The sequence below is a fragment of the Mobula hypostoma genome, chromosome 11 (genome assembly GCF_963921235.1).
Source record: "Mobula hypostoma chromosome 11, sMobHyp1.1, whole genome shotgun sequence".
NCBI classification, from domain to species: domain Eukaryota; kingdom Metazoa; phylum Chordata; class Chondrichthyes; order Myliobatiformes; family Myliobatidae; genus Mobula; species Mobula hypostoma.
The window spans coordinates 49669295-49695944 of record NC_086107.1 but is presented as its reverse complement, the minus strand read 5'-3'; the positions used below and the strand labels follow the sequence as shown (position 1 = coordinate 49695944).

The window sequence follows — 26650 nt, the reverse complement described above, 5'->3', positions numbered from 1 at the left end:
AATGTGAGAGATATGAACCTCGGCTGGCCCAGGTGTAACTCAGTTCCCGAGGGCTTTTCAGATGAGTGAGTTGGCATCCAGAATTCTTTGCCTTAACAGTGGGGCTGTTAAGCTCTGGGGATGAATGGGTTGAGCAATCTTAATATAGACTCTGAAGTATTTGTGGAATATTCTGTGGGAGTAACTGTTGACAAACAGGTTATTTAAAGAGACATGGTATAATTGTTGACTTCTTTTAATTTTCACCACGAAACTGCCCTCTGTGACTTGATAATAAGGCTGCCTAGAACAGAACTGAGCCACAGAGTGGAAACATCGATCTCAGTTGTGAGCTAAATCAGCTGTTTTGTTACCCAGTATAGTAGTAGCACCACAGCTAATTTCAGTACCTCAAATCAGGTTAGAAATACTTGCACCTCTCATTACAATCTAGTCAGCATGAAGAGAGAAGACCAGTATCAAAAGATTTGCTGCCATGCAGCTCCAATGACCCAGGTTCAGTCCTGATTTTCTGTGTGTGTGTGTGTGTGTGTATATAAAGTTTGAATGTTCCCCTGCGAGTGTAGGAGTTTCATTTAGATACTTGTGTTCTCCCCCATATCCCAAAGATGTGCAGGTTTGTAGGATAATTGCCTATAATATGGGGGGGGGGCAGGGACTCAGGAACTCAGTTAGCTCAGTGCCTGTTTCTGTTCTGTATGAGCGTGTGATGAGAGAGCAACTTACTTCCACTGTTGACCATTAAAAATATAATTCATGGATGGCTATTTGGCTGATTTAGTATGATATGGTACCATTTGCTTTTTAATTTCCTGTTGCTTAATCCGCAGTGACTCGCAGAAGGATTGCTGCTCATCATCCAAACAAGAATTCCTCAGAACCATTTTTAATAAGAGTTAATGGCTTTCCTTGGTGGAGATTCAAGAAAGCTTCCGATGCTAGAAAACTGAAAATGCTAGAAAGCAGAATCAGTGGGGACAGAAACTAAGTTAATGCTTCAGGTCCAGGAGTCTTGGTCAGATCTGGAAAAATGAGAATTAATTTTAAATTTAGGTTGCAGACAAGGCAGGGGAGGGTGGAAGGAACAAAGTGAGATCTCTGATCGGGTGAGGTCTGGGTTTCCTGGGCGATCCCAATGTTGGGCTTATTAAGATTTTAAGATTCATTATCAAGCACATTCAATAATTATAGGTAATTTTCTTTGCCTATTTAATTCAGAGCTGGTCAGTTCTGCTGTGACATTAACCATCTGTAATATTAACTCAGTATTTCCTTCATCACAAATGCAGCTTAATCTACTGGATATTTTCTGCATTCGCCTTTTGATTTCAGGTTCAGAAACAGCAGTGAACAGCATTTCGCAGCTTTTATAAAAACATTTGTTTGTTTCCTCTCTATATATAACTGCCTGATCAACCTATTAACCAGAGGCATCTGTAAACATTGGAGTCATCTCAACAATCCTGGCCTAACCATGCTGGAGATATTCACTATTTGAGATACCCACTAGCCCTTCTCCACCCTCATACAACATAAAACTAACTTGTTTTCACTTCTTCCTGGTTCCAGTGAAGGATCTTCACCTGAAACATTAACTCTATTCCCTTTTCCACAGATGTAGATTGACGCACTGATTACTTCCAGAATTTTCTCTTTCTTTTTCAACTTTCTTGAGTAGTCCTCATTCCTTTCTCCATGTGGAAATTTGCAGGTCACTGACATTAATTCCATAACATAGCAGTCGCTAAAATATGACTCTCCACTTCTGAAATCCACATGGATTGGTTTCTGTGGGGCTAGGTTTCAGAAATGGTGCAGAGTGAACAACAATTGCCGCTGTGCCATTAATGCTGCTTACTAAGGATGCCCCAACATTTGGCACGCGCTTGCTTCCCAGCAATGGTGCAATCCATCCAGGACATTCAGGAGAGTAGGGAAGTGAACCTGCGTGCCAGGACATGTTGAATACAACAGATATTTCTTCATTCCATTACCAGTTCGGAACAACTTACAACAAATGGAAATGTTACACTACGCCAAAAGTTTTCAAGTGTGCTTTTCCAGTTTGAGTAGTGCAACAATGGGGTTCCTGTGGTTGCCTTAAAGACCATAAGACCATTAGACATAGGAACCAAATTAGGCCATTCGGCCCAATGAGTCTGCTACATTATTCCATCATGGCTGATTTATTATCCCTCTCAATTCTATTCTCCTGCCATCTCCCCGTACCCTCGATGCCTTTACTAATCAAGAACCTATCAACCTCCATTTTAAATATACCCAATGACTTGGCCTCCACAGCCATCCGCCGCAACAAATTCCACCGATTCACCACCCTCTGGCTGAAGAAATTCCTCTTCATCTCTATTCTAAAGGGACGTCCTTCTATTCTGAGGCTGTCCCTTCTGGTCCTAAACTCTCCCCTCTACAGGAAACATCCTCTCCATGTCCACTCTCTCTGGGCCATTCAACAGGTTTCAATGAGAAAACTTCCATCTCATTCTTCTAAACTTCAGCAATTACAGGCCCAGAACCAGCAAATGCACCCATACATTAACCTTTTCATTCTTGGGACCATTCTCATGAATCTCCTCTGTACCCTCTCCGATGTCATCATATCCTTTTTTCCTTAAGGGGCCCAAAACTGTTCATCATATTTTTTAGTGTGGTCTTAGAAAGCCTCAGCATTACATCCTTACTGTTGTATTTTGGTGCTCTTGAAGTGAATGTTAATAAGTTGATGAGTTTGTATAATGGAAACCATCTGCCAAATTCACCATGCTAATAGTTTGTCATGTTGGAAATCTATAAAATTTTAATTCAGAAACTCGGCTTTAGGAATTTCAGGAACAAAACCATACTGGATGAGTAAGCTGTAAAATGATGTTACCTTAATGTCGTGGTGTATACAATGTGATTATCATTATGTTCATATTCAGGGGCAGGCTTGTAGCCTTCCCCAACCATCCACTCTGTGTTGACACAAGTCAGCACTCAGTATAATCTCTTAAACATATTTTTCTCATTGGATAGTTTCACTGCCCCTCATTATTTCAGAAAAAGTTACAACAATGGTGCCTAAGCATCCATTTTGCATGATTATACACAGCTGTTTAATCCTATGTGACTGTGGTTTTAGATCTGTCTGATCTATCCAACCAATTGTTGCATTTATTTTAGACTCCAAGGCGGTATGGAATAAGAAGTATAATGCACAATTATGCCTACATTTTTCATAGCTCCAGTAAAACAATACAATAAATTAATTGAACAGTTTCATTGCCTGAAAAAATGCCACTAGTGGGAACTGGATGGATCATTTAATGATTTAATATGGCCTATCTTATAAATATTTATAGATATTGGATTATTTCCATGTTTCCATTAAGGGGTGTCAACATACTAAGGTAGATATTGAGTCCTGACCTAGCACAGGCTCAGTGCACACACATAAAAGTTGCTGGTGAACACAGCAGGCCAGGCAGCATCTCTAGGAAGAGGTACAGTCGACTTTTCGGGCCGAGACCCTTCGTCAGGACTAACTGAAAGAACAGCTAGTAAGAGATTTGAAAGGGTGGGGGGAGATCCAAAATGATAGGAGAAGACAGGAGGGGGAGGGATGGAGCCAAGAGCTGGACAGGTGATTGGCAAAAGGGATATGAGAGGATCAAGGGACGGGAGGCCTAGGAAGAAAGAAGGGGGGGTGGTAAAGCCCAGAGGATGGGCAAGGAGTATAGTGAGAGGGACAGAGGGAGAAAAAGGAGAGAGAGAAAAAGAATGTGTGTGTGTGTGTGTGTGTGTGTGTGTGTGTGTATATAAATAAATAACAGAGGGGCAGGAGGGGCATTAACGGAAGTTAGAGAAGTCAATGTTCATGCCATCAGGTTGGAGGCTACCCAGACGGAATATCAGGTGCTGTTCCTCCAACCTGAGTGTGGCTTCATCTTGACAGTAGAGGAGGCCGTGGATAGGCATATCAGAATGGGAATGGGACACGGAATTAAAATGTGTGGCCACTGGGAAATCCTGCCAGTCTGCACCGTGTCTCGCCAATATATGGAAGGTCGCATCAGGAGCACCGGACGCAGTATATCACCCCAGCCAACTCACAGGTGAAGTGTCGCCTCACCTGGAAGGACTGTCTGGGGCCTTGAATGGTGGTAAGGGAGGAAGTGTAAGGGCATGTGTAGCACTTGTTCCGCTTACAAGGATAAGTGCCGGGAGGGAGATCAGTGGGGAGGGATGGGGGGGACGAATGGACAAGGGAGTTGCGTAGGGAGCAATCCCTGCGGAAAGCGGGGGGGAGGAGTGAAAGATGTGCGTAGTGGTGGGATCCTGTTGGAGGTGGCGGAAGTTATGAAAAATGCTATGTTGGACCTGGAGGCGGGTGGGGTGGTAGGTGAGGACAAGGGGAACCCTATCCCTAGTGGGGTGGCGGGAGGATGGGGTGAGAGCAGATGTGCGTGAAATGGGAGAGATGCATTTGAGAGCAGAGTCGATGGTGGAGGAAGGGAAGCCCCTTTCTTTAAAAAAGGAGGACATCTCCTTCGTCCTGGAATGAAAAGCCTCATCCTGAGAGCAGATGCGGCGGAGACAGAGGAATTGCGAGAAGGGGATGGCATTTTTGCAAGAGACAGGGTGAGAAGGGGAATAGTCCAGATAGCTGTGAGAGTCCATAGGCTTATAATAGACATCAGTAGATAAGACGTCTCCAGAGATAGAGACAGAAAGATCTAGAAAGGGGAGGGAGGTGTCGGAAATGGACCAGGTAAACTTGAGGGCAGGGTGAAAGTTGGAGGCAAAGTTAATGAAGCCAACGAGCTCAGCATGTGTGCAGGAAGCAGCGCCAATGCAGTTGTCGATGTAACGAGGGAAGAGTGGGGGACAGATACCAGTATAGGTTTGGAACATAGATTGTTCCACAACGCCAACAAAAAGCACCAACCGGTCTGGTTTTGCACTGTATCCTTACCATCATTCCATGAATTTACAACATTTAAACTGAATGTTTCTCTGAGATCCCAGCTATGTGATTCGTTTGCCATTTCCCAAGTCTGTCCAATGGCACAGTGGATGAACACAGAGCTGTCTGTAAAACAAGTTCATAAAGAAAAATACAATTCCAGTTTGTCCTGAGAGAGCAGCTTTCTTTTAGTAAATAGCAGCAGAAATGCAACTATTTATTGGTAGCTTCCTGGTCTTGGGGGCGGCGAAAATCAACAGGAGTTCCCATTTCCAGTGATCAGCCTAATTTGTGTTTCAGTCATTCTAGTAAGGCCTGGTTTACTTCCTGCAATTTCCCTTCAAAGGTGTTGTCGATATAGTGACCATGATGAAAAGAAGATTATATGGTCAGATCATGTGTTTTAGAGTGAACCTCAAATTGAAAATGTACATGTTTATAATCATACAAGATTAGGGTCATATGTTATCATAATGAAGCTGTCAATGTTTGTATTCCCCACATTAGAAGGCTGACAGAAAACTTGACAGAAATATGTCAACATCTGTAAGAGTGGAATAGAAAACTGAGTAGAAAATGCAAAATCTGCACCAACTAACCAGTCCCAAAATATTGCTGACAGTGATTCCATAATCACCATTATATGAACAGTGAAGTGCTATCCTATCCTATCCAGTGCTCAACATAGAAACCTCATTAAAACTCTTACAAGTGATTGTCTGTATCCAGTTTTTATCCAAAGTTTTGCATCGTGAATATTTTATTCCTTGCCTCTTACTAATACATTCATCATTATCACCAGCCAAATTATCAAATTGTTCCATCATTTTGTAACATTGCAGGATATTTTCACCGTCATTATTTAAAACAGTTTATAGTTTATTAATAGTGAAGGATAAAATCAAAGCTCCAATTGGGGAATGATGTTAGGCCATGATTCGCAGACACACTGATTGAAAATGCTTTTACTCACTGCATTAACCTGTTTAACATAATGTAACTGAAAACCACAATTACAGAACATTAATCTCGACTTCTAAACTATTATGTGCATTTTTGCTTCTTTCTTTCATATAGTATTTTAATATTAGTCATTTGCAATTGTATTTCAATGTGCATATAATTTTGGAACTATTTAGCTTACACAGACATGAATGTATCAGTTGGATAGCTTGCCTACAAAATCTAGGATCTTCTATTAACTTCTAAGTACATAATGCAGCTTTCTACAAAGTTTCAATGGCCATCTCTCACTCTTCATTTATTTATTCACCATGAATTTCCTGAACAGGACTATAAGAGACTTGAGATTTTAGGCAGCACGTGTGTACGGTGCGTAGAGCTGCCAGCTTCACAGTGCCAAATAACTTGGTTCAGTTCTAACCGTGGGTACCGTGTGTGCAGAGTTTTGCATTCTTCCCTTGACTATGTGTATTTCACCGGATACTAAAAAGTTCCTCCCACCTCTCAATATGTGTGGATTAGTGGATGAATAGATCACTATGTATGGGGTGTCCAGGGAGAGGTAGCATTCTGGTGAAGCAGCTCACTCACCTTTGTTCCCCACTGGACACTCAGATCTCACCTGTAGCTCCAAGTAGCTGTTTGCCAGCGATAGTGGCCACTCCCCAGTACACCGCTTCGACCGGCTGGCTAAATCAGGTAAGGGTAGCCGGCGACCTCATAACCCGATGAGGTAAGCACATGCCTATCTTAGCGTGCAAAGTCAGCTAGCTCTGAGAGATAAGGCGGATGATATCTACAGTGAGATTCAACGGCCGGAAAGGCAGTACTAGAACGCTTCCTGGAGAGAGAGGGGGGCATGACAAGGCACAGAAGGCGTCATGGTCTTCTACTGCAACCAAAGAGGACCACAGTATGTGACGCTTGTTCATACCACTGGACCCGGACTTCTGAGATCGAGAGACTGGATCTGCCCCAGTGCGACGGCTTTTCCACTTTAAAAAACTCTCCCTCGCTGTTTTCCTGTCATCGCCGTCACTACGGACCACCACTACAGACCATTGTATATTACCTCTGGTGGTTGGGTGACTGTTAGAATATTGTGGTGCATGGATTTGATTTGAACAATTAGGCACAGGATGGTGCAAAATTCAGGATTACAGATTTCGAGAGGAAACCAGAATATTTTACGCTCATCCCACGCCGAACTCTTCGGACATCTCAGAGCTCAAATGGAAGTCAACTTGGAATTCAGATGGATTCAGGACCCTAGTTAGGAAGTCAGGGAAATATCCATGTGCAATCTATTAAATTTTTAATGATTTTTATGAACTGTGTTCCTCCTTAGACCCGCACTTTGTTCGTTCAAAGTGATTTCAGTAAACCTGAGCTTTTTACAACTTCAATCTTCACACACACTCAGATGGACTGAGCAAGTAGACTGCCTTTCCCAAAAGGATTCTTCCTGTTCTACATAATAATAGGAAAAGAATAGGATCAGCAGCGTAAAGCAGTATTGAGAATGATGCTTTCGTCTTCCAGCATTGTTTACAACACTGAAACCCCTGTTGATGACACAGTATTTGTTGCTTACTGTATTTCATATCAGTTTTTATGCCAGAGAAGGGCAAGCATGCTCCAATAAGAAACGTCATTGGGATTTTCGTTGAAAAGAGCTACAATAAGCTGCTGTGAATCCTGGTATAATTTTTGAGTAATTGAGATGTTGGGTATTTCAACAAGGAAGCAAGTTTTCATCTTCTTTATTTGTAAGGATATTATGTGGGATGGAACTTAATCCTATATCTGAGCTACAATCTTAGTCTATAACTGGCCATTACAGGCCAACATCTTAAGGAAACCTCAAGTTTTTTTTTTGCCCCAATAATCCAATCATTTTTTATGGAAAATATGCATTTGATATTGGGAAGTAAAAGCAGGGAAGCCTAACTTGTAGATAAACCTTTTTACTTGGGTCTCCTACAAGGAATGGAATTTGAGCAAACCTGGCAACTTATCACTTTCACTCTAGAGAGACAGTACCTTGAGAAAGAAAAGAAATAGAATTTCAAGTACCATTAGTAAAAAATCGGCAGAACTGATTTAATTATAGCATCCATCTATTAGTGCTCTACAGGTGACATTTTATATTGGATTTCTCCAGTGATTGACATCAGATACACTATAATTTTCAGTTATTGTTGTATATCATTCTCCCTCATTTTCTGTTCATAATTTTGTAACAACGCACATCTTTTTCCCTAAACAGAAGTAAAAGAAGTAGATCTGTGAACCTAACTAAGCTGCATTCCTGTACAGTCATTTCCAGTGAAAATCTCTCCCTTGCCATTTAAGGAAATAAAATCAATACAGACTTGCATGCAAATACTATATATGTATGTTTTTTTAATTCTCACTCTCCCACCATTACTTTTAATACCTACCCCTCATCTCCTCCATCTGCCCATAATAAATAAAATGTGGTGTTATTTTAACTCCTCCTGAAGTATTTTAATGCAAATACAGCCTATTTTCAAGATAATGAATGGCACTTAATGATGTTGCTGAATATGACCTCTTTCCAGAATAATCACATTCTAGTGACACATTATTTTGTTGTACACATTACAAATTTATTAGTAAGAACAACTTATTAATAAATATGTAACTGTTTTTCCAAATCTTATTGCAATATTGAAACAACCTCTTCTTTATTAGTGTGGTAACTTTAACGCTATTATTGGTATCATTTGAAAACAATCCATTGAGAGGCATTTCCTCCTGTGACCTTGCCATTGTATTGTAGGGTCACGGACATTCTTCGGTTAATCTGGTGATAGAGATACAAGGTCCTATATTGTATAATCACCACACTATTACACCATCAGCTGGTAACACTGTCACAGTACAATCTATCATTAGAAAAACCCTCATTGTTTGAAAAGACCTTATCCTGTAATGTAACAGAAGTCATATAACAAAATGTTATATAAAGAAGTAACCAACTTTCCTTTTTATTTTGATGTGTTCTACATTAGTGCACCCAGTGCTGATTCCTTAGGCCTTTTAACTCTAGCTGACTGCCACATTGCCTTCCTGGTCCAGGACGTATTGAACCCAATCTCACAAGACCATCACTAGGTGCCTGAACATGAGGTATTCCATGGCTGGTACCTGCAGCCTGTTTCATGTCCCCTCTTGTGAGCAATCTAAGGCTGTGAAACTGCCCTCTGTTTCCAGTCCTGTAGAGCCATTTTTGAGGATGCTATGCAGAGGCTCCTGATTTTCCTCATTTTCGTCACTTTCTTGAGCTCTGATGGCCAATAATTCTGCTGCCCCTTCACCCACCAATGTCACCCCAACTGCCACACTTGGTGGATACTTGGCAGGATTGTGGTCATAGGAAAACAGTTTGAGTCTTGAAAGGTGCTCCATATTGGGAAACTCTGTAATTTTATTCTTGTCCATGTCAAGGATTTCAAGAAATTCCATTTTCAGTAATACCTTTGGGAAGTCCTCAAATCTGTTGCCATATATCCAAAGTCCACGAAGGTTAATGAATTTAACCAGATCCTCTGGTAGACTCTTCATTTTGTTGTCCCCCATCTGCAGCGATTTCAGGCTGGGCATGTCAATTAACTGTTTGGGAAATTTTCTGAAATAGTTGCTTTCTATCCATAGACACCTGAGGTTTTCTAGATTCCTAAACTCTGGAGGAATTGTCATTAATCTATTGCTGCCAAGGTAGAGTCTTGTCAGGTTCTGCATATTGCATACGACTTTAGGCACATCTTCAAATTTGTTAAAATCCAGTGCTAGGATCTTTAAGTTGACCAACTGTTGAAACTCATCAGGAAGCTCTCTTAGCTTATTGTTGCTGATGTACAACTTCTCCACATATGTAAAGGAGCATATTGGAACTGGGAGTCTCTTTATCTTTTTGTGGCAAGCATCCAGCATTCTGTCAGCCATTATTTCATTCATGTCGTTGGAAACGCAACTCAGTTCATCATCAGAGTTGCAAGATAAAACAGAAGCAACCTTCTGAAACGCACTCCCCATTTTCATTCTTGGAGGTCACCCCTCCCTACACAAGATAAAAAGAATCAGAATGGAAAATTTATAACATTATCAAAAGCCATAACCCACCACGAGAGATACAAGGTAACTGTTGGGTGGAGATTTTTAGATAATATGAACCGCACAATCAGAAAATCAGATCATTGTAAACTGAAACCTCTTTTGGTTAATTTTAGTCCATAATGGCCCCAAGTTCCCTCACAATGGCATCCAGTTAATTCCTATGCCGTTCAAAGAGTTCTGTTCCATGAATTGATCGGCGCTGTTGAGGAACTTCTTAACATCATCCCTATAATTTCCTTTGTTAGTTTAAACTTGAACTTTGAACAGTATCCCAATGTTATAATTTAGTTTAAAATATTTTTTGCAATGTAAGCTTTTTATTCTGTTTTTTATTGATAAGTTATTTATTTATGCTATGTTACCTATGTTATATATTACACAAAGGTCAACCCTCTGGATATTCTATTAAGGCTGAAAATACTTTTACATAGTTTCATAATAATTTCTATCTCCAACAGTAGTGATTAATTCACTTCTCAGGACTTCCCCCAGCTATTCAATATTTTTGTGTCACTAATTAAAAAAATTAAACTCTGATGACGAACTTAGCTAAATGTGCAATTTGATTGGAGCACTTACTGCACAATTTAATCATAACCTGACTTGTCAGCTACTGATTTTGCTGTGTTATACAGTGCATCATAAACTACACACGCTGCCTATTTTCTTGGTATCTGCAAAGCTTTAAAATTGTTCACATTAACTTGTACAATGAAATATTATTTCAATTAATTTTATAATTTTTGAACTCCCTCTTCCATTAACTTTTTTTTGTATCATTTGTAATCTTAGTAAGTCATTTCTGAATTTCTGAACGCAAGATTTTCTGTGCTATTTTGAAGGAGTAATTGTATCAATACTGGTCTGCCAACACACCATTCATGTGTCTCCTCCAACTTATGCCAGTTAATACAGATCTTAACAAAATTCCTTATTCATTACAGATTTACTTTAAGTCCTCAAAATTTTTAACCTAATTATCTTGTAGTACTACTTTTATCATGTACCTTACAGAAGATTAGCTCTAACTTGAATGGAGACTTCCTCAGGATCATCCACTGAATATACATTATTACTTTTTGCTATTGTTTACCACTTTATCACTGTAATTGAAAATTTCTTGTTGATAATTTATTCCATGTTTCCACACTGGCCTGAGGGAAAACTGGTGAACCTTTACTTAGCCTTTTCGAACTTGGATCTGTTTGATTTGTACTAGCCTATCTAATGCAATGGTGCCTTGTAATGATTCTTACTATCTTGCAATCTCTGCTACATCCTTTGATACTTACTTATTTAATAATTAAAACTGACTAAATAAGTATACAAGATCGACAAACTTAAAGCACAAATAACGAGCAGCAGAAATGGAATTCCGGAGATCTTGTGCATTAGTCAAAAAAAAATTGCAGCACAAGTTGAGCACAACTCCAAAACTGGCTATGTCCCAAGATCAAATTAATCAATATTATGGCTTTCTGCTAACTGAACTCCTTTGTAGTCTTTGGATAGGGTTCTGAAAATTGGCATTTAAATAAAATCATTAAATATTTTTACTTGAAACTACCAGTTAATTTATGACAATAGAAACATTGCAGTTAATAGGTAGTTGTTGATTGTTATTTAAACTAGAGCCACTTTTAGATAATAGACTGAACAATCTGATTAAGAATGTGTTTTTCTTAATACATGCATTTTCTGCTGTATTAGTAAAACTGCACCAGGTTTCTTCTCCACATACTCCACATAGTGCTGGGAGAGGTTGTGAGAAAAAAATTCTATGCTATACTTAAAATGAAAACAGTAAGTTCTGGAACATGATCCATGATCTATAGATATGGTGATATGCAAAGTGGGTAGGATATGTGTGTGGTAGTAAAGAACACTTCAATTTTTCCAGCTTGAGGTGGTTGATGTAGTTATATATGAATTTTCAGCATCATAAGAATTTAAGAATTTAAGATTTTGAAGATATTTTTGGCATTAACATCGATGTTTAAGGGGTCACCAGTGAGAAGAAAGCAGGAGACTATGGGAATCGCACACAGCTTAAACAAAAGCAATCTGTACTGGTACAACTACTTGCATATACAGTACAACAACATCCTTATATGTTTCCCAAGTTTAATAAGTCAGTAACTAACAGCAAGCCAAAGGAAATACTGGACGATGTTCCAAAAAACTTGATTAAAGTGAGATAGAAATGGAACACTGAAGAGAGATGGCAAGGAGTTTTGAAAAACAGTTAAAATATAGTCACCAACGATGATACAGAGGTTCATAGTTAAGGAACTTCTTTTTGAGTATTTTTATGGTTAGTGAAATAGAATAGGGTGATTCCATGGATCAATTTGAACCAGAAACGAAAATTCAAAAAAATTTAAACTCCAAATGGAGACCAAAATTTTAATCATTTGTTGCCTCATTGAAGATTCCAAAATGACGCAATGTAAAATGGTAATCGATTACCTCCACAACAATTCTAGTCTCTGTTGTGCCAATTTACTCTGCATTAGCTAACAATGCTGGATGTGTGCTGTGTACAGATGGAATAATAATCACTATTACTGAGACTGTAATGGCAGAAAATGCAATATACCCTTCCACAATATCATTACCAGCACATTTAAGAAGCTCCATCTGTATTGGGGAGAGATCTTCCAGTACTTGGAGGAAATGACATTGAACAGCCACATGGCCTCAGGAACCGGGTAGGAGATGGAGATGGAGGTTGATTAGTAACAAGGAACCTGTCCACATTTTAAATTCTCTCAACGAACACTGTCCCAAAAATGAGGCTGTGATTAGCCAGACTCTTGGTTTGGTCATGTAGCATAGTTACAGTTAAAGCTTCTCATCATAGTTTTAAAAAAATGTGCCTCATTAAAATGGCCACTTTTGCAGCAATGTGATATTTTATGATTTACTACATCTTTGTATCCTCCAAGGGAAAGAGCAAAGAAGTATCTAAGTAGAGATAGCTCTGTGCTCCAAAGCTAAAGATTGCAGGAATTGGATAAAATTAGCCATGCCAGATTTGAAAATAAAAGAATTGCAACAAAAATTTTTGTGAATAAACACTGTAATTAGGCCAAGGCTGATGTGAATGAATTATATGTTTTCTTAAATTCTAAGTTGGATCAAGATAAAAAAAATCAAAGAAACTCTTTGTTGACCCTAAATGAGCTTTGTGATTTCAACGAGAAAATCAATTGCTCTACCAAAATGACACTTTATGAAATGGAAATGTCATAGTAATGCCAGGAGAGATGGTTTTCGCAAGGTGGTGCTAGGCCTAGTTTCAAACAGGAATTCGGAAGGGTCTTGTTTCTCCCCTACTCTAATATTACATACAATAAAAGAATACAATAAGATATTTTACTTCTAGGGCGCCAATTAAGGTGACTCAAAGTGGTGCAACTTGATGGAAATAATCAAGTATTCCCGTTTCAGCCTACTACCCTTGAGAACCACAACTGTATCTAAGCTCTGTACAGTCAGTAACAATGTCTTAATGCAATTAAATAATCTTATTGCTGCTTAAAACCAATGGAAATAGATTGGACTGTAACCAGCTGACCATCCCTTAAGATGGTGGTGGAAACAAGGTAATCGCAGTGGGCTAATGGTGCATTTAAAAAACCGAGGTTTTTGACAACCAATACCAACTATCTTGCTGGCAAACGTAGTCTCTGGGAAATAAAATTGAAGATCTCAGAGCTGGGGTACTGCATCAGTGGGACATTAGGACCACTTGTGTCTTTTGTTTTATGGAATCCTTTAACTCCTTCCATTCTGGATTCAACGATTCAGATTGACAGGTTCGGAATACACTGCCATGACAGGATTTCTGCGTCTTTTAAAGCCAAAGGTGGTGGGGGTGGGGGAGGGTGGTTTGCTTCATGGTCAATTCCTTATGGTGTAAAAACGTGGCAGTGCTGTCACACTCCTATTCACCAGATCTGGAACACCTCACGTTTAAGTGCCGGTGAAATCACCTGTCACGGGAGATTTCAGCAATCATTTTGATAGTGGTGCACATCCCACCAAAGGCCAATGTCAAACAGGCTATAGACAAATCAACAGGCATGAAATAGCACATCCTGGGGGATTTTAACCAAGCCAGCTTGAAAAAGTCACTAATTAATTATTATCAACAAATCACTTGTAGTACCAGAGGAAGCAACATACTGGACCACAGTTACACCACCATTAAGAGCGCTTTTCTATGCCCACATTTTGGATGAACTTCTACTCCCTGAGTATAGGCAGAGATTGGATGAACCAGAAAAGTTTCCTTGTGTTTGATACTAGGCCTGTGCTGTCATTTGCTTTCGTAAAATTCTGTGGCTGTAGCTGGATATACCTTTTGTTCTTCATGTAATCTAGAAGTTCATAAGACACATACTTCACCCCATTTAATGGTGACTTCTTAATTTTATATGACTTCAAATTTAATGATATTCTATACTTCATCTCAATAACAATGATCCTTACTCCTGTTTTATGCTTGGCTAAAGAAAAGCTAATTAACAAGAGAAATTGGATCCAAATTCATTGTCTACAGTGAAGCCTGTGATGTAGGTGGAAAACAATGAGCATAATGAGTGTTCTATGTTCTAAGTGTTTCCCATAATGTAAAATCAAGGCCATAAAATCTTCTCCATGATTAACCGCCTATCTCTGAGACTTTGACCCATGATTGACAACTTTTTGGATAGATAAGAATCATGTCCCAGATTTTTACCATATCTGACATCTATGGCTAGTTAGGTCTCTTGAACTGAATAAATCACTATCACAATAAAACCAGAAATCGGGGTTGCAGGGTCAAGGTTTCTCAACTGACAATTCCCATGAGTATCCCCTAAAAATAATCATCACTTGGTGTCAGTATTGGCCCAGTCATGGCACAGTTAGTTCTGAGTCAGGAGGTGAAATCAAATTTCATATCAGAAACTTAAGTATATTGGTATAGGTTGAAACTTCAGTCCAACACTGTAGCTATAGATGAAACACAAAACTAAGATGCTACCCATCGGAAGTTAAGTATCCAATTGCACTAATTGGAGAGGCATGTGCCATCTTCCTGACCATGATTCATTCTTTGATGAATATCACTGCAATAGAATTTCTTTTCATTTCTTATTGTGGGATCTATCTATCCCCTTTGCAATATCTTGAAGTTATGAAAGACATATATAAATGGAATTATTTCCTTCTTTTTATATCTATAGTGTTTAATTATATGTTCAAAAACACTGCAAGGATGCCTTGCATACAATGAACAAATGAAATACAGATGCTTGTCTAAAATCAGATGAAAAGTCAATGTTCTGCATTTTTATGGTGCTGTTCATATCCCTTTTAAGTTGCCTGAAGACCTTTGTAGTCAATATTCCTGAGGTGTAGCCTCATGTAACCAATCTTCATTCAGGATGCTTTCAAAAAGAGAGTGTGATGATAACCAAATAATTCAGGTTAAACCAGGCAACTTGATGAGCACCCCATCCACCACACCATTCTTTCCACCACCAGTACTCAGTGGCCGCAATTTTTACCATTCACAAAATGCACTACTGCTACAACACCTCTGAAACCTACAACCTCATTCTTTAAGAACTATGAGGATCATGGGTGCATGAGAACACTAGCACCTATAGTTTTCCTTCCAAGATGTACGCCAAATGAGATGGTAATAAATTGTTAGTCTTTCACTGTCACAGGGAATCCTGTAACAGCCTACCCTACAATATTATGGGAGTACACTCACCGGAATATCTGCAGCAGTTCATAATCTGGTTCGCCACTTAGTTCTTAAGGTCGATTAGCGATGGGTAAAGTATGCTAGTCTGGACATTGATATCTACATACTAAAAATTTTATAAAAGTAAGTAATTATTTTTGTAATGACCATTAAGTGATAAATATTGGACAGAAAATTGATGGCTTTTCTAAAATCTGAGAAAAGATAGTTTTACATTTATATGTAGTCATTCGTATTTTTTTGGGATCTCTCAGAGTCAAAGATTCCAAAATATGCCTTTGTTTTCTTTAATACAATGTTAGGCCAAGGGATTGCTGAAGCCCACTAGAGTGGATGGATAGGTCTTGGTTTAATCAAAAATAAGCCACCCCAGATCTTTCACACTCAGTAATGAACTGATGAATAAGCAGCTCAAGTCTCCAGAGCAAGAATTTTGAACACAACCTTCTGACTCAAGACTTCAACTTCCTAATCATTTATGTTCCAGTGCAATACCGATTGAATACTCCCTTTTGCACAAGAGAATAAACTGAGGATGATCTTCCTTTTTATCAGATGTACAAGATCCCTCAGAGGGTCCATGTCTTTAAAAACATTTGCTCAAAGTATATGAGAACCAGAATCATTAAGTATTATTAAAGCAGAGTTAGATTGAATCCAAATCAGCAATGGAAATGATGGTTATTGGGGTAGGTGGGAATGCAGTTGAAGTAACAGTCAGATCAATCGTGATGTTATTAAATGTTGGAACAGGTTCTAAGGAACTAATTGTAAACTGAAACATTTTGTAATCAGGGATGAATGCACTAAAAATTGTTTAATCATACCAGGTCTTATTCTTTCCAAGAATTTCTGTTGCTTGAAAAGCAAGATTGCAATCTTACAGACCTCAGTATATTTCATTATCAATAAACTGAGACTAAAAGGCAGCAAATGTTGTTACTTGATGACCATTGTATAAAGGACAAAGCCACAATGAACAATGTGGTATACAATTGTATATTTTATGATATCAGATGAAGGAAGAATGTGAGTTAGGAAAATGTTTTGTTCTTTCTTCATCTAAGGCCATAGGATCTATGAATTTTTTTCTCATCAGAATGTGTAAGTAAGGTAATAAAAAAGGCTTTAAGTGCCTTGTTTCAGAGATCTAGACCTTAACTTATATATTTTACTTAATATACGTCTTGATTGGACTCATCAATTGTTTTACACTCCCAAACATACTTGCTCTGATGTGCCAATAATAAGTTTAAAGATGATTTATTGAATTGAAGTGAAAAACCTTCCTCCCTGACTCTATATGTTGTCCAGATAAATCTTTATTCTTCCAGTTTATGGTGGACTTTGCAAAAGTGAGATAGCCCACAACGCTCAAAAGGTAATCAGAAAAAAAGGGATATCTTCATTCTTCTGACTAGTTGTTAGCTTTGCCTTAGTGGTGGCCTGCTTATCTCTGAGCCAGTTAGCTGTGGCATTAAACCCACTCCTGGAGATGATAACATGTACTTGAGGCTGATACTTCTATCCAGTGTTGAGGGAGAAGTGCAGTGCCATCTTTTTACCCTAGCAGGTGAACAGAAATAATTGTATCACACTAATCAAAGAAGATCTGCAGAGTTCACTTCAGTGACTGGCCCAATGGTTATCCTATAAAGTATATTAATGGGAGTAGATATATTTTGTTATTATGTCATCTTGTGGGGGTATGCTGTATAAATTTGGTATCACATTGCTCGCATTATATTGGTAATTACATAACAAAATTATTTGGAGGTTGTAGATCACTTTGGAATAGCCAACTGTGAATGACCAACATAGATACAAATTTAAAGTGATAAAGTATCTGTTCTTTCAACTATGCTATTGTTAATCCGAATCCTTCATTTTTCTTTCATTGTTTAGGAAGGAGCAAACCCTTTCCAGCTCAGAATACTAATTATACACAAATTTTCTCTTGTCAGCCTTGTCAATGGTCTCCTTTCTGGTGTGGTACTGGTTGATGGTGGTCTAAATATATGAATCATTTTCAGCAGAGTGGGACATTAGTATATTCCATTATAAACCACATTCTCTTAAGTTAATAAAGCAACATGTTTGAATATTTAGAAAAGAGAAGAGGCAGTGTGAAGAAAATGGGATTGGAGTAAGAAATGCTATGTCATTTGTGGGGGCAGATGTCAGGTGGGGAGGTGGATGATATATTGCCCGGATTGAACAAGTCGTTCGGCCCGACAGGTCCCTCCCATTGTTTATGTTCCATAAGAGTTTAAAATCAATGGTTAGCAGAAGAAATACAATTGCCAATCCGTTCAAAGGCGTGTGTTTTTTTTTAAAGTTCAAGCAATTCCATATCAGCTTCAAAGCACAGCTCACATGTTCGTGTTTCCACATGCAAAATGCTCGTATCCCGAACCCTGAAGCAGTTCGCGGGACTCACAGAGCCACGCAAAAGCTGTAAAGTGTGCACTGACATTGCCTCTATGTTTCCCTCAGGGGCTGGGGTAGCGATGGGTGAATGGATGTGGGTCGTGGATGTAACTCATCAACGGTACTTTTTTAACGCACAGGTGAACTGGGCGGATAGGACACAGGTTATTGTTGTCAGGAGGAAGATAAAAGAGAAAGCTTTCATTTCTGGTTATTACAAAGTTGCCCTAGTGAATAGTGCTTCGATCTCTTTTTTTCGTAATAGGTAACAGATACTTGTGCAAAATCAGCAAACCTGTTAAATAAGTGACCTTTCTCTGAAACGGAGGGTGGGGAGACAGTGCAAAAACAATTATTCGACCCAACAGGTAGGTCTCTGTCGATTTGTAGGAATAATATATTAAATATATATGAGAGAGAGAGAGAGAGAGAGAGAGAGAGAGAGAGAGAGAGAGAGAGAGAGAGAGAGAGAGAACGAGAGAGAGAGAGCGAGAGAGAGAGAGAGAGAGAGACTGAACCATGGGTGCCAACGGAAGCACTGAATAGTGCCCCCCACAAGGATAGGACAAGGTTGGGACTGACATCTGTGGGTACACATAGGTTAATATGTGTCGCTTTTTCTTAAACAGTAGCAGTCGTTCCTCCAATGCTGATTAGTGACCCGGGATTAACCAAGTGACCTTAACAATCCGATCCAACTCCACACGGCAGTTATCCTGATCCTATCCTGGCATATGGCTTCAGTTGTCCTGGCACTCCCGCCGTTCGCTGATTCCACATAGTGAGTGGCGAAAAAAAAGACAGGAGGCTTAGCGTCACAGGAATGGACGAGAGTGGGAAATCATAAGGAAGGCATCTCCACAAAATGGCAGGAGTTATTGTTAAGGTGAGAAGTAAACTGACACGAAAAGTTGCTTGTGCTAGCTTTTTCGGAATTTGGAGAAACTGTGTGTGCTCTTTCAGCGACCAGAGAGTAAAATAAGCCTTACCCTCCGCTCCCCTCCCTTTCTCCGAATGTCCTACCTTGTCTATTGTGTGATGGAGACTGTCCAAACCAACAGCAACATCCAGGAGCGAAAGAAGGTGACATGTTAACAAAGATCAGGCTTCCTTTCTCCTCCCAGACCCCGTTGATCCGCAGACGTCACTTAGCTGAATCCTTGCACAATGCAAATTACAGCAAGCGAAGGGAAGAAAAAAAAGCTCGTCCCCGCCTCCCTCTCTCTCTCCCTGCGCGTCCTCGCCATCACCATGGAGACAAGTAAAGAGATAGCATTGGGGAAAAAGAATCATTGAGCGACTCCAGCACGCAAAAGCTGCACCAAGTCTAACTGCAAGGATCCTGGGCTCCCTCTCCCCCTGCCCTTTGCTTTCCCTGGGGTACCCAGCTCTCTGGTGCATGGGTGTTGATCCTTATCACGGACAACTGTCAGCGTAAAGAAAGCAAGAGATGCTCTGTTGCTAGGCTGCACTACGCCAAACCCCGGGCACCTTGGCAACCGGGCTTCATTGCAATTATCTTCAACCATTCTTTTTTTTTGTTTAAATCGTTTGCTTGAACGTGATTTTTCCTCACGAAAAGAGATCCAGTCAACGCGATGCTGAACTTCAACGACAGGATTGCTTTTTCTTTAGGTCGAACTGCCTGTAAAAAAATGTGAATTATAAATTATGCATCAGTGGATATGTTTCAAAATACGCGTGGTCGACAAGAGTCCTTCAACTGGAGCTGGATCCGCTCGATATGCAGGTTGTATTAATGACGAAAATTATTGAAGAATCCGTGCAGTAGACCGGCACTTCATTACATAACTGGGAAGCTACTGCTGTCCTTCAGATAATTGCTTAAACCCGGAGCCAGTACAGGTAGTTTACGTAAATATTATACATTCCAAGGAGTAGGCTATACCCCAGTCCCGGAGTTGACTCTCCCATCTCAAAGAACGATCTGTAAAAACTTAATACAAGTCTGCTGGTGGGATCTTGCTGTACACAACATGGCAATCTCAGTTGCCCAGAAATTATTAAATTATTGGCAACTACTGTATAATTACTTCATTGCAGGCATAAAATATCAACTCTTGTTTTTTTTAATGATTGCAAATTCATTATCTGATCCCAATTCACATGTTTGCTGTCTTATTTCTTCCTTCACTTTATGGAAGTTCCCATTCAAACGATTGACTTCTACTGGAAGATAATTCCTAAGGAATGTGGCCTTTAATGTGGCTGCTCTTCATTTGCAAATAGTAAAATTAATCTGGCAGACTGACAATTAAGGCCATCTAAGCCAAGCACAGAAATATCTCTGTCCAAAATCCATGCAACAACATTGCCAGTGTGAGTCATTGCAAAGCAGTAAACTGAAAATGCTTGGTGCATCAGCCCAGGAACACTGGGATCAATCATTTTAGAATCATAGAGTCATAGAACAATACAGTATGAATACAGGCCCTTCGGCCCAATGAGTCTATGCTGACTACAGTGCCTGACTGGTCCTAATTTGCAGCACTTGGCTGCCCCACCCTAACCAAGTGCTTCTTAAATGATGTAAACACGAGGAATTCTGTAGATGCTGGAAATTCAAGCAACACACATCTAAGTTGCTGGTGAACACAGCAGGCCAGGCAGCATCTCTAGGAAGAGATATAGTCGACGTTTCGGGCCGAGGCCCTTCGTCAGGACTAACTGAAGGAAGAGCTAGAAAGAGATTTGAAAGTGGGAGGGGGTGGGGGAGGCGGAGATCCAAAATGATCGGAGAAGACAGGAGGGGAAGGGATGGAGCCAAGAGCTGGACAGGTGATTGGCAAAAGGAATATGGCAGGATCATGGGACAAGAGGCCCAGGGAGAAGGAAAAGGGGGAGTGGGGAAAAACCCAGAGGATGGGCAAGGGGTATAGTCAGAGGGACGGAGGGAGAAAAAGGAGAGAGAGAGAAAGAATGTGTGTATATGAATAAATAACGGATGGGGTACGGGGGGAGGTGGGCATTAGCGGAAGTTAGAGAAGTCAATGTTCATGCCATCAGGTTGGAGGCTACCCAGACAGAATATAAGGTGTTGTTCCTCTAACCTGAGTGTGGCTTCATCTTTACAGTAGAGGAGGCCATGGATAGACATATCAAAATTGGAATAGGATGTGGAATTAAAATGTGTGGCCACCGGGAGATCCTGCTTTCTCTGTCACGCACATCTGCTCTCACCCCATCCTCCCGTCACCCCACTAGGAATAGGTTTCCCCTGGTCCTTACCTACCACCCCACCAGCCTCTGGGTCCAACATATTATTCTCTGTAACTTCGGCCACCTCCAACGGGATCCCACCTCTAAGCACATCTTTCCCTCCCCCCCCTGCTTTCTGCAGGGATCGCTCCCTTGTCCATTCGTCCCCCCCATCCCTCCCCGGTGATCTCCCACCTGCCAGTTATCCTTGTAAGCGGAACAAGTGCTACACATGCCCTTACACTTCCTCCCTTACCACCATTCAAGGCCCCAGACAGTCCTTCCAGGTGAGGCAACACTTCACCTGTGAGTCGGCTGGGGTGATATACTGCGTCCGGTGCTCCCGATGTGGCCTTCTATATATTGGCGAGACCCGACGCAGACTGGGAAATCGTTTTGCTGAATACCTACGCTCTGTCCACCAGAGAAAGTAGGATCTCCCAGTGGCCACACATTTTAATTCCACATCCCATTCCCATTCTGATATGTCTATCCACGGCCTCCTCTACTGTAAAGATGAAGCCACACTCAGGTTGGAGGAACAACACCTTATATTCCGTCTGGGTAGCCTCCAACCTGATGGTATGAACATTGACTTCTCTAACTTCCGCTAATGCCCCACCTCCCCCTCATACCCCATCCGTTATATATTTATATACACACATTCTTTCTCTCTCTCTCCTTTTTCTCCCTCTGTCCCTCTGACTATACCCCTTGCCCATCCTCTGGATTTCCCCCCCCTGCTTTTCCTTCTCCCTGGGCCTCCTGTCCCATTATCCTGTCATATCCCTTTTGCCAATCACCTGTCCAGCTCCTGGCTCCATCCCTCCCCCTCCTGTCTTCTCCGATCATTTTGGATCTCCCCCCCCTCCCCCTCCCACATTCAAATCTCTTTCTAGCTCTTCCTTCAGTTAGTCCTGACGAAGGGTCTTGGCCCGAAATGTCGACTGTACCTCTTCCTAGAGATGCTGCCTGGTCTGCTGCGTTCACCAGCAACTTTGATGTGTGTTGCTTCTTAAATGACATTATTGTACCTGCCACAACCATTTCCTCTGGCAGTTCATTCCATATACTCACTACCCTCTGCGTAAATAAGTTGCCCCACAGGTCCCTTTTAAATCTTTTCTCTCTCACCATAAATATATTTTGTCTGAATTGCTGACCCAACCAAAATAATTTAACACAGCAAAGTCTCGTGTTGAACCTGAGAGTTTTTTTCTTGAGGTGAAAAATGCTGAATAGCAACTTGGTAGTCTATAGTTTAAAAAAAACATATAAGAGCTTACATGGCTGTTGAAAGAGCATGCAACTTTGAAGTTAAGCTATTATTCATATTTTCAATCAAAATTACCACTACTTTAAAGAATACAAGTTTAACAACTTGACTTCTGAAGAGTTAACAGTCTAATTTTCTGTTTATACCTTACAAGCCAACATCAGAAAATGCATCTGTGTAAATTATTTCAGTATTCCTTGATCCCTGTCTTTGTAATGAGATGTTCCAGTCGTTTGGATTGTTCTTGCAGTCTATTCAGTAGCAGTATGAGATTTTGCTATGTGCAAAGCAGAGAATCCGCACCTGACATTATTTGTTTCCATGGAGTATGGGTAATTTGTCTTTAAGTGATGTGGTTTTCTACTTTAAGGTTATGCCTCCACTCTCTGAGACAAACAACTTTACAAGCTGGAACAAGACAGCTGAGAAAGTTACGGTCACAAAACAGATGGTTTATTTTATCTACCAGCTCCAGTAGGGAGCTTACATTGAAAGCAACCTCTGACCCCACAGCATGCAAATATAAGTATCCAGCCTGCTCCATACTTCTTCAGACAATTAACCCAGTAAAGCACAAATGCTGGACATACTTCAAGTACCTATTCCCCTCAATGAGAAGTATGCACACTGCTTTGGATAATGATGTGGGATGGGGGCGGGTGTGGAGGGGAGGGGAATGAGGAATGACCCACCAGGGGAAAACAACAGCGACCAGGTCTCCGGCACTGAGTCTAAGTCTGTGGCTCAGAAGAGGAGGGGAGAAAAAAGAGTACAGTATGATTAGGGATTCCATAGTTAGGGGAGCAGACAGGAGATTCTGCTCACGTGAAAGAGGCAGCTGGATGTTGCCCAGATAGTATATTCCCTGGTAGTACATAGCCAGAGTAAGAATCATCTCAGATCAGGTCGACAGTTTTCTAAAGGGGGAAGGTGAGCAACCAAAAGTCATGGTGCATATTGGTAGGAAAAGAGATGAGGTCCTGAAGAGTTAGGTGGAAAACGGAAAAACAGAACTTCAGTAGTAATCCCTGGATTTCTGCTGGTTGCTACATACCAGTGAGGGTAAGAATAGAATGATGTGGCAAATAAATGCATTGCAGACGAATTCGGGCAGGGTTCCATATTTCAGGATCATTGGGATCTCTTCTGGGGAAGGTATGGCCTGTACAAAAAGAATGGGTTACACCTAAAACAGATGGGCACAAATATCCTTGTGGGCAGGGTTGCTTGAACTGTTGGGGAGGGGTTAAAATAATTTGGCAGTAGGGTGGGAACTGGAGTAATAGGGGAGAGGATGGGCCAGTTGGGATACAATTAGATGAAGTGTGTAGTTCAGAAAGGGATAAGAATTTAACTTCTGATAACATGGATGCAAAATTGAAAATGGTGATGAATACAGGACAGAAGGTGTTATATATGAATGCATGTTATATATGGAATAAGTTGAGTGATCTTCCAGCACAGTTAGAGATTGGCAGGTACAATGTTTGGGCATCTTTGTGTCATAGTTGGGAGCTCAACATCCAAGGATACATATCGCACCGATAGGACAGGCAGGTAGGCAGATGCAGTAGGGTGGCTCTGTGGGTAAGAAATGAGATCAAAATCTTAGATAAAGATGACATAGGATCAAAAGATGAAGAATCCTTGTGATTAGAGCTAAGAAACTGCAATAACAAAAATACACTGATGGGAGTTATATACAGGATTCTGATCAGTAGCCAAGATGGTGGGGGGGTGGTGTGGTTACAAAATACAACGGGAGATAGAAATGGCATGTAAAATTGTCAACGGTATGATGGTGATGGGGGATTTCAATATGCAGGTAGATTGGGAATTCAGGTTGGTGCTGGTTCCAGAGAGAATTTGTGGCATGTCTATGTGATGGATTTTTAGAGCAGCTTGTGGTTGAGCCCATTAGGGAAAAAGCAATTCTCAATTGGGTATTGTGTAATGAACTAGATTTGATAAGGGAGCTTAAGGTAAAATAACCCTTTGGAGGCAGTGATCATAGTATTGTGGAATTATCCCTGCAGCTTGAGAGGGAGAAGCTAAAATCAGATTTATTCATTTGCACTATAGTGGAGTAAAATGAACTATGAAGACACGAGAGAACATCTGGACAAAGTTGCTTGGAGGGGGACCCTCGCAGGAACGATTGCAGAACAACAATGGATTGAAATTCTAGGAGCAATCAGAGGTGCAGGAAGAAGAAGAAGTATTCTAAAGAGAGGAGGAGGCAACCATGGCTGACAAGGGAAGTCAATGACAGCATAAAAGCAAAACAGAGAGGTATAATATTGCAAAAAATATGAGAAGCTTGAGGACTAAGAAACTTTTAAAGACCAACAGAAAGCAATCAAAAAAAAACATAAGAACAGAAAAATGAAACATGAAGGTAAGCAAGCCAATAATATAAAAGAGAACACCAAAAGTTTTTTTTCCCAGATATATAAAGGGTAAAAGAAAGATGAGATTAGAAATCATACCGCTGACAAAGGACACTAGAGAGGTCATAATGGGGATCAAAGAAATAGCGGATGAACTTTGCACCTGCCTTCATTGTGGTATTCCAGAATTTTAAGAATATCAGGGGGCAGAAATGAGTATAGCTGCTATTACTAAAGAGAAAGTGCTTGGCAATCTGAAAGGTCTGAAGTTAGATAAGTCACCGGACCAGATGGATTACATCTTAGGGTTATGAAAGAGGTAGCTGAAGAGATTGTGGAAGCATTAATAATGATCTTTCAAGAATCACTAGATCTGGAATAATTCTGGAGGTCAGAGAGTTGTGGATCTGTGGAATGCTCTGCCTCAGAAGTCAGTGGAGGCCAATTCTCTGGAAGCTTTCAAGAAAGAGTTAGATAGAGCTCTCAAAGATAGTGGAGTCAAGGGATATGGGGAGAAGGCAGGAACGGGGTACTGATTGTGGATGATCAGCCATGATCACAGTGAATGGTGGTGCTGGCTCAAAGGGCCAAATGGCCTACTCCTGCACCTATTGTCTATTGTCTGAAAAAATCGTTAAGTGTTACTCTAATCTTTAAGAAAGGTGAGAGCTAAAAGACAGGAAATTATCAGGCAGTTAGCCTGACTCCAGAGGTTGGGAAGATGTTGGAGTTGATTATTAGAAGTTTTGGGGCACTTGGAGGCACATGATAAAATAAGCCAAAGTCAGCATGATTTCCTTAAGGAAATATCTTGCCAGACAAATCTGTTGAAATTCTTTGGAGAAATAAGAGGCAAGAAAATTCAGTGGATGTTGCTTATGTCACAACCACAGATTCGGCAGCACAGTAGATACAGCAATTGTGCTCGTGAATATGCACGTGTCAGCTAATTATTATTTCATTGTGATAGTATTATTTAACTCCATTCATTCCGTTGTAATATTGGTCAAGACTTAGACATAGCTATGTTTTGTTATCTCCATTCTGCCTTGCCTGGGAAATTGGACTGTCGAGTCAACTGACTGTAAGGACTAGCGGTATTCGTTTTATTCTTTTGTTCTTTTCAGCAACAGTGTACGCTTTGTTTTCCGTGTTGAGTGTTTTAATGGCCCTGTTTGGCCTAGTGTTTATTGTTTTGTTTTCCCTTTAACACTGTTCATACTAAAGTCTGTGAACTATCAAGTGTCTCTCATTCCGCACTTAGGCCATATCCGAACCTGGTGACAGCAAGTCTCGACCACACAAAGATGGACCCAGCAGAGAGAGAGAGAGAGCAGCCGACCTTGGCCATGAGATTCACTGGTCAGTGATTCGTCAAGGCAACAATGTTCCACTGAATTTATATGGATGAACTCTTGTTTCTGTCTCCAGTGTGACAGAAGGATCTTGCCAAGTAATGGACCCAGCAAAATTTGAACAGTGATGTTTAGACATTGGTG

The 26650-nt window shown here is 40.5% G+C and overlaps 1 protein-coding gene across 1 annotated transcript; it reads right to left on the bottom strand.

Moving 5' to 3' along the window:
* Nucleotides 1-8783: 8783 nt before the first annotated feature.
* Nucleotides 8784-19484, bottom strand: LOC134354282 (leucine-rich repeat-containing protein 10B). The gene is made up of 2 exons (XM_063063199.1): nt 19290-19484; nt 8784-10013 (listed from the first exon to the last, which is right to left on the bottom strand). Exon 2 carries the CDS (start codon nt 9992-9994, stop codon nt 9113-9115), a length of 882 nt encoding a protein of 293 aa, XP_062919269.1. The 5' UTR covers nt 9995-10013; nt 19290-19484; the 3' UTR covers nt 8784-9112.
* Between the last annotated feature and the right edge of the window lie 7166 nt (nt 19485-26650).

What these genes read in the sequence shown, in the direction of transcription:
- LOC134354282 (XM_063063199.1), bottom strand. Translation starts at nt 9,994, where the DNA reads ATGAAAATGGGGAGTGCGTTTCAGAAGGTTGCTTCTGTTTTATCTTGC.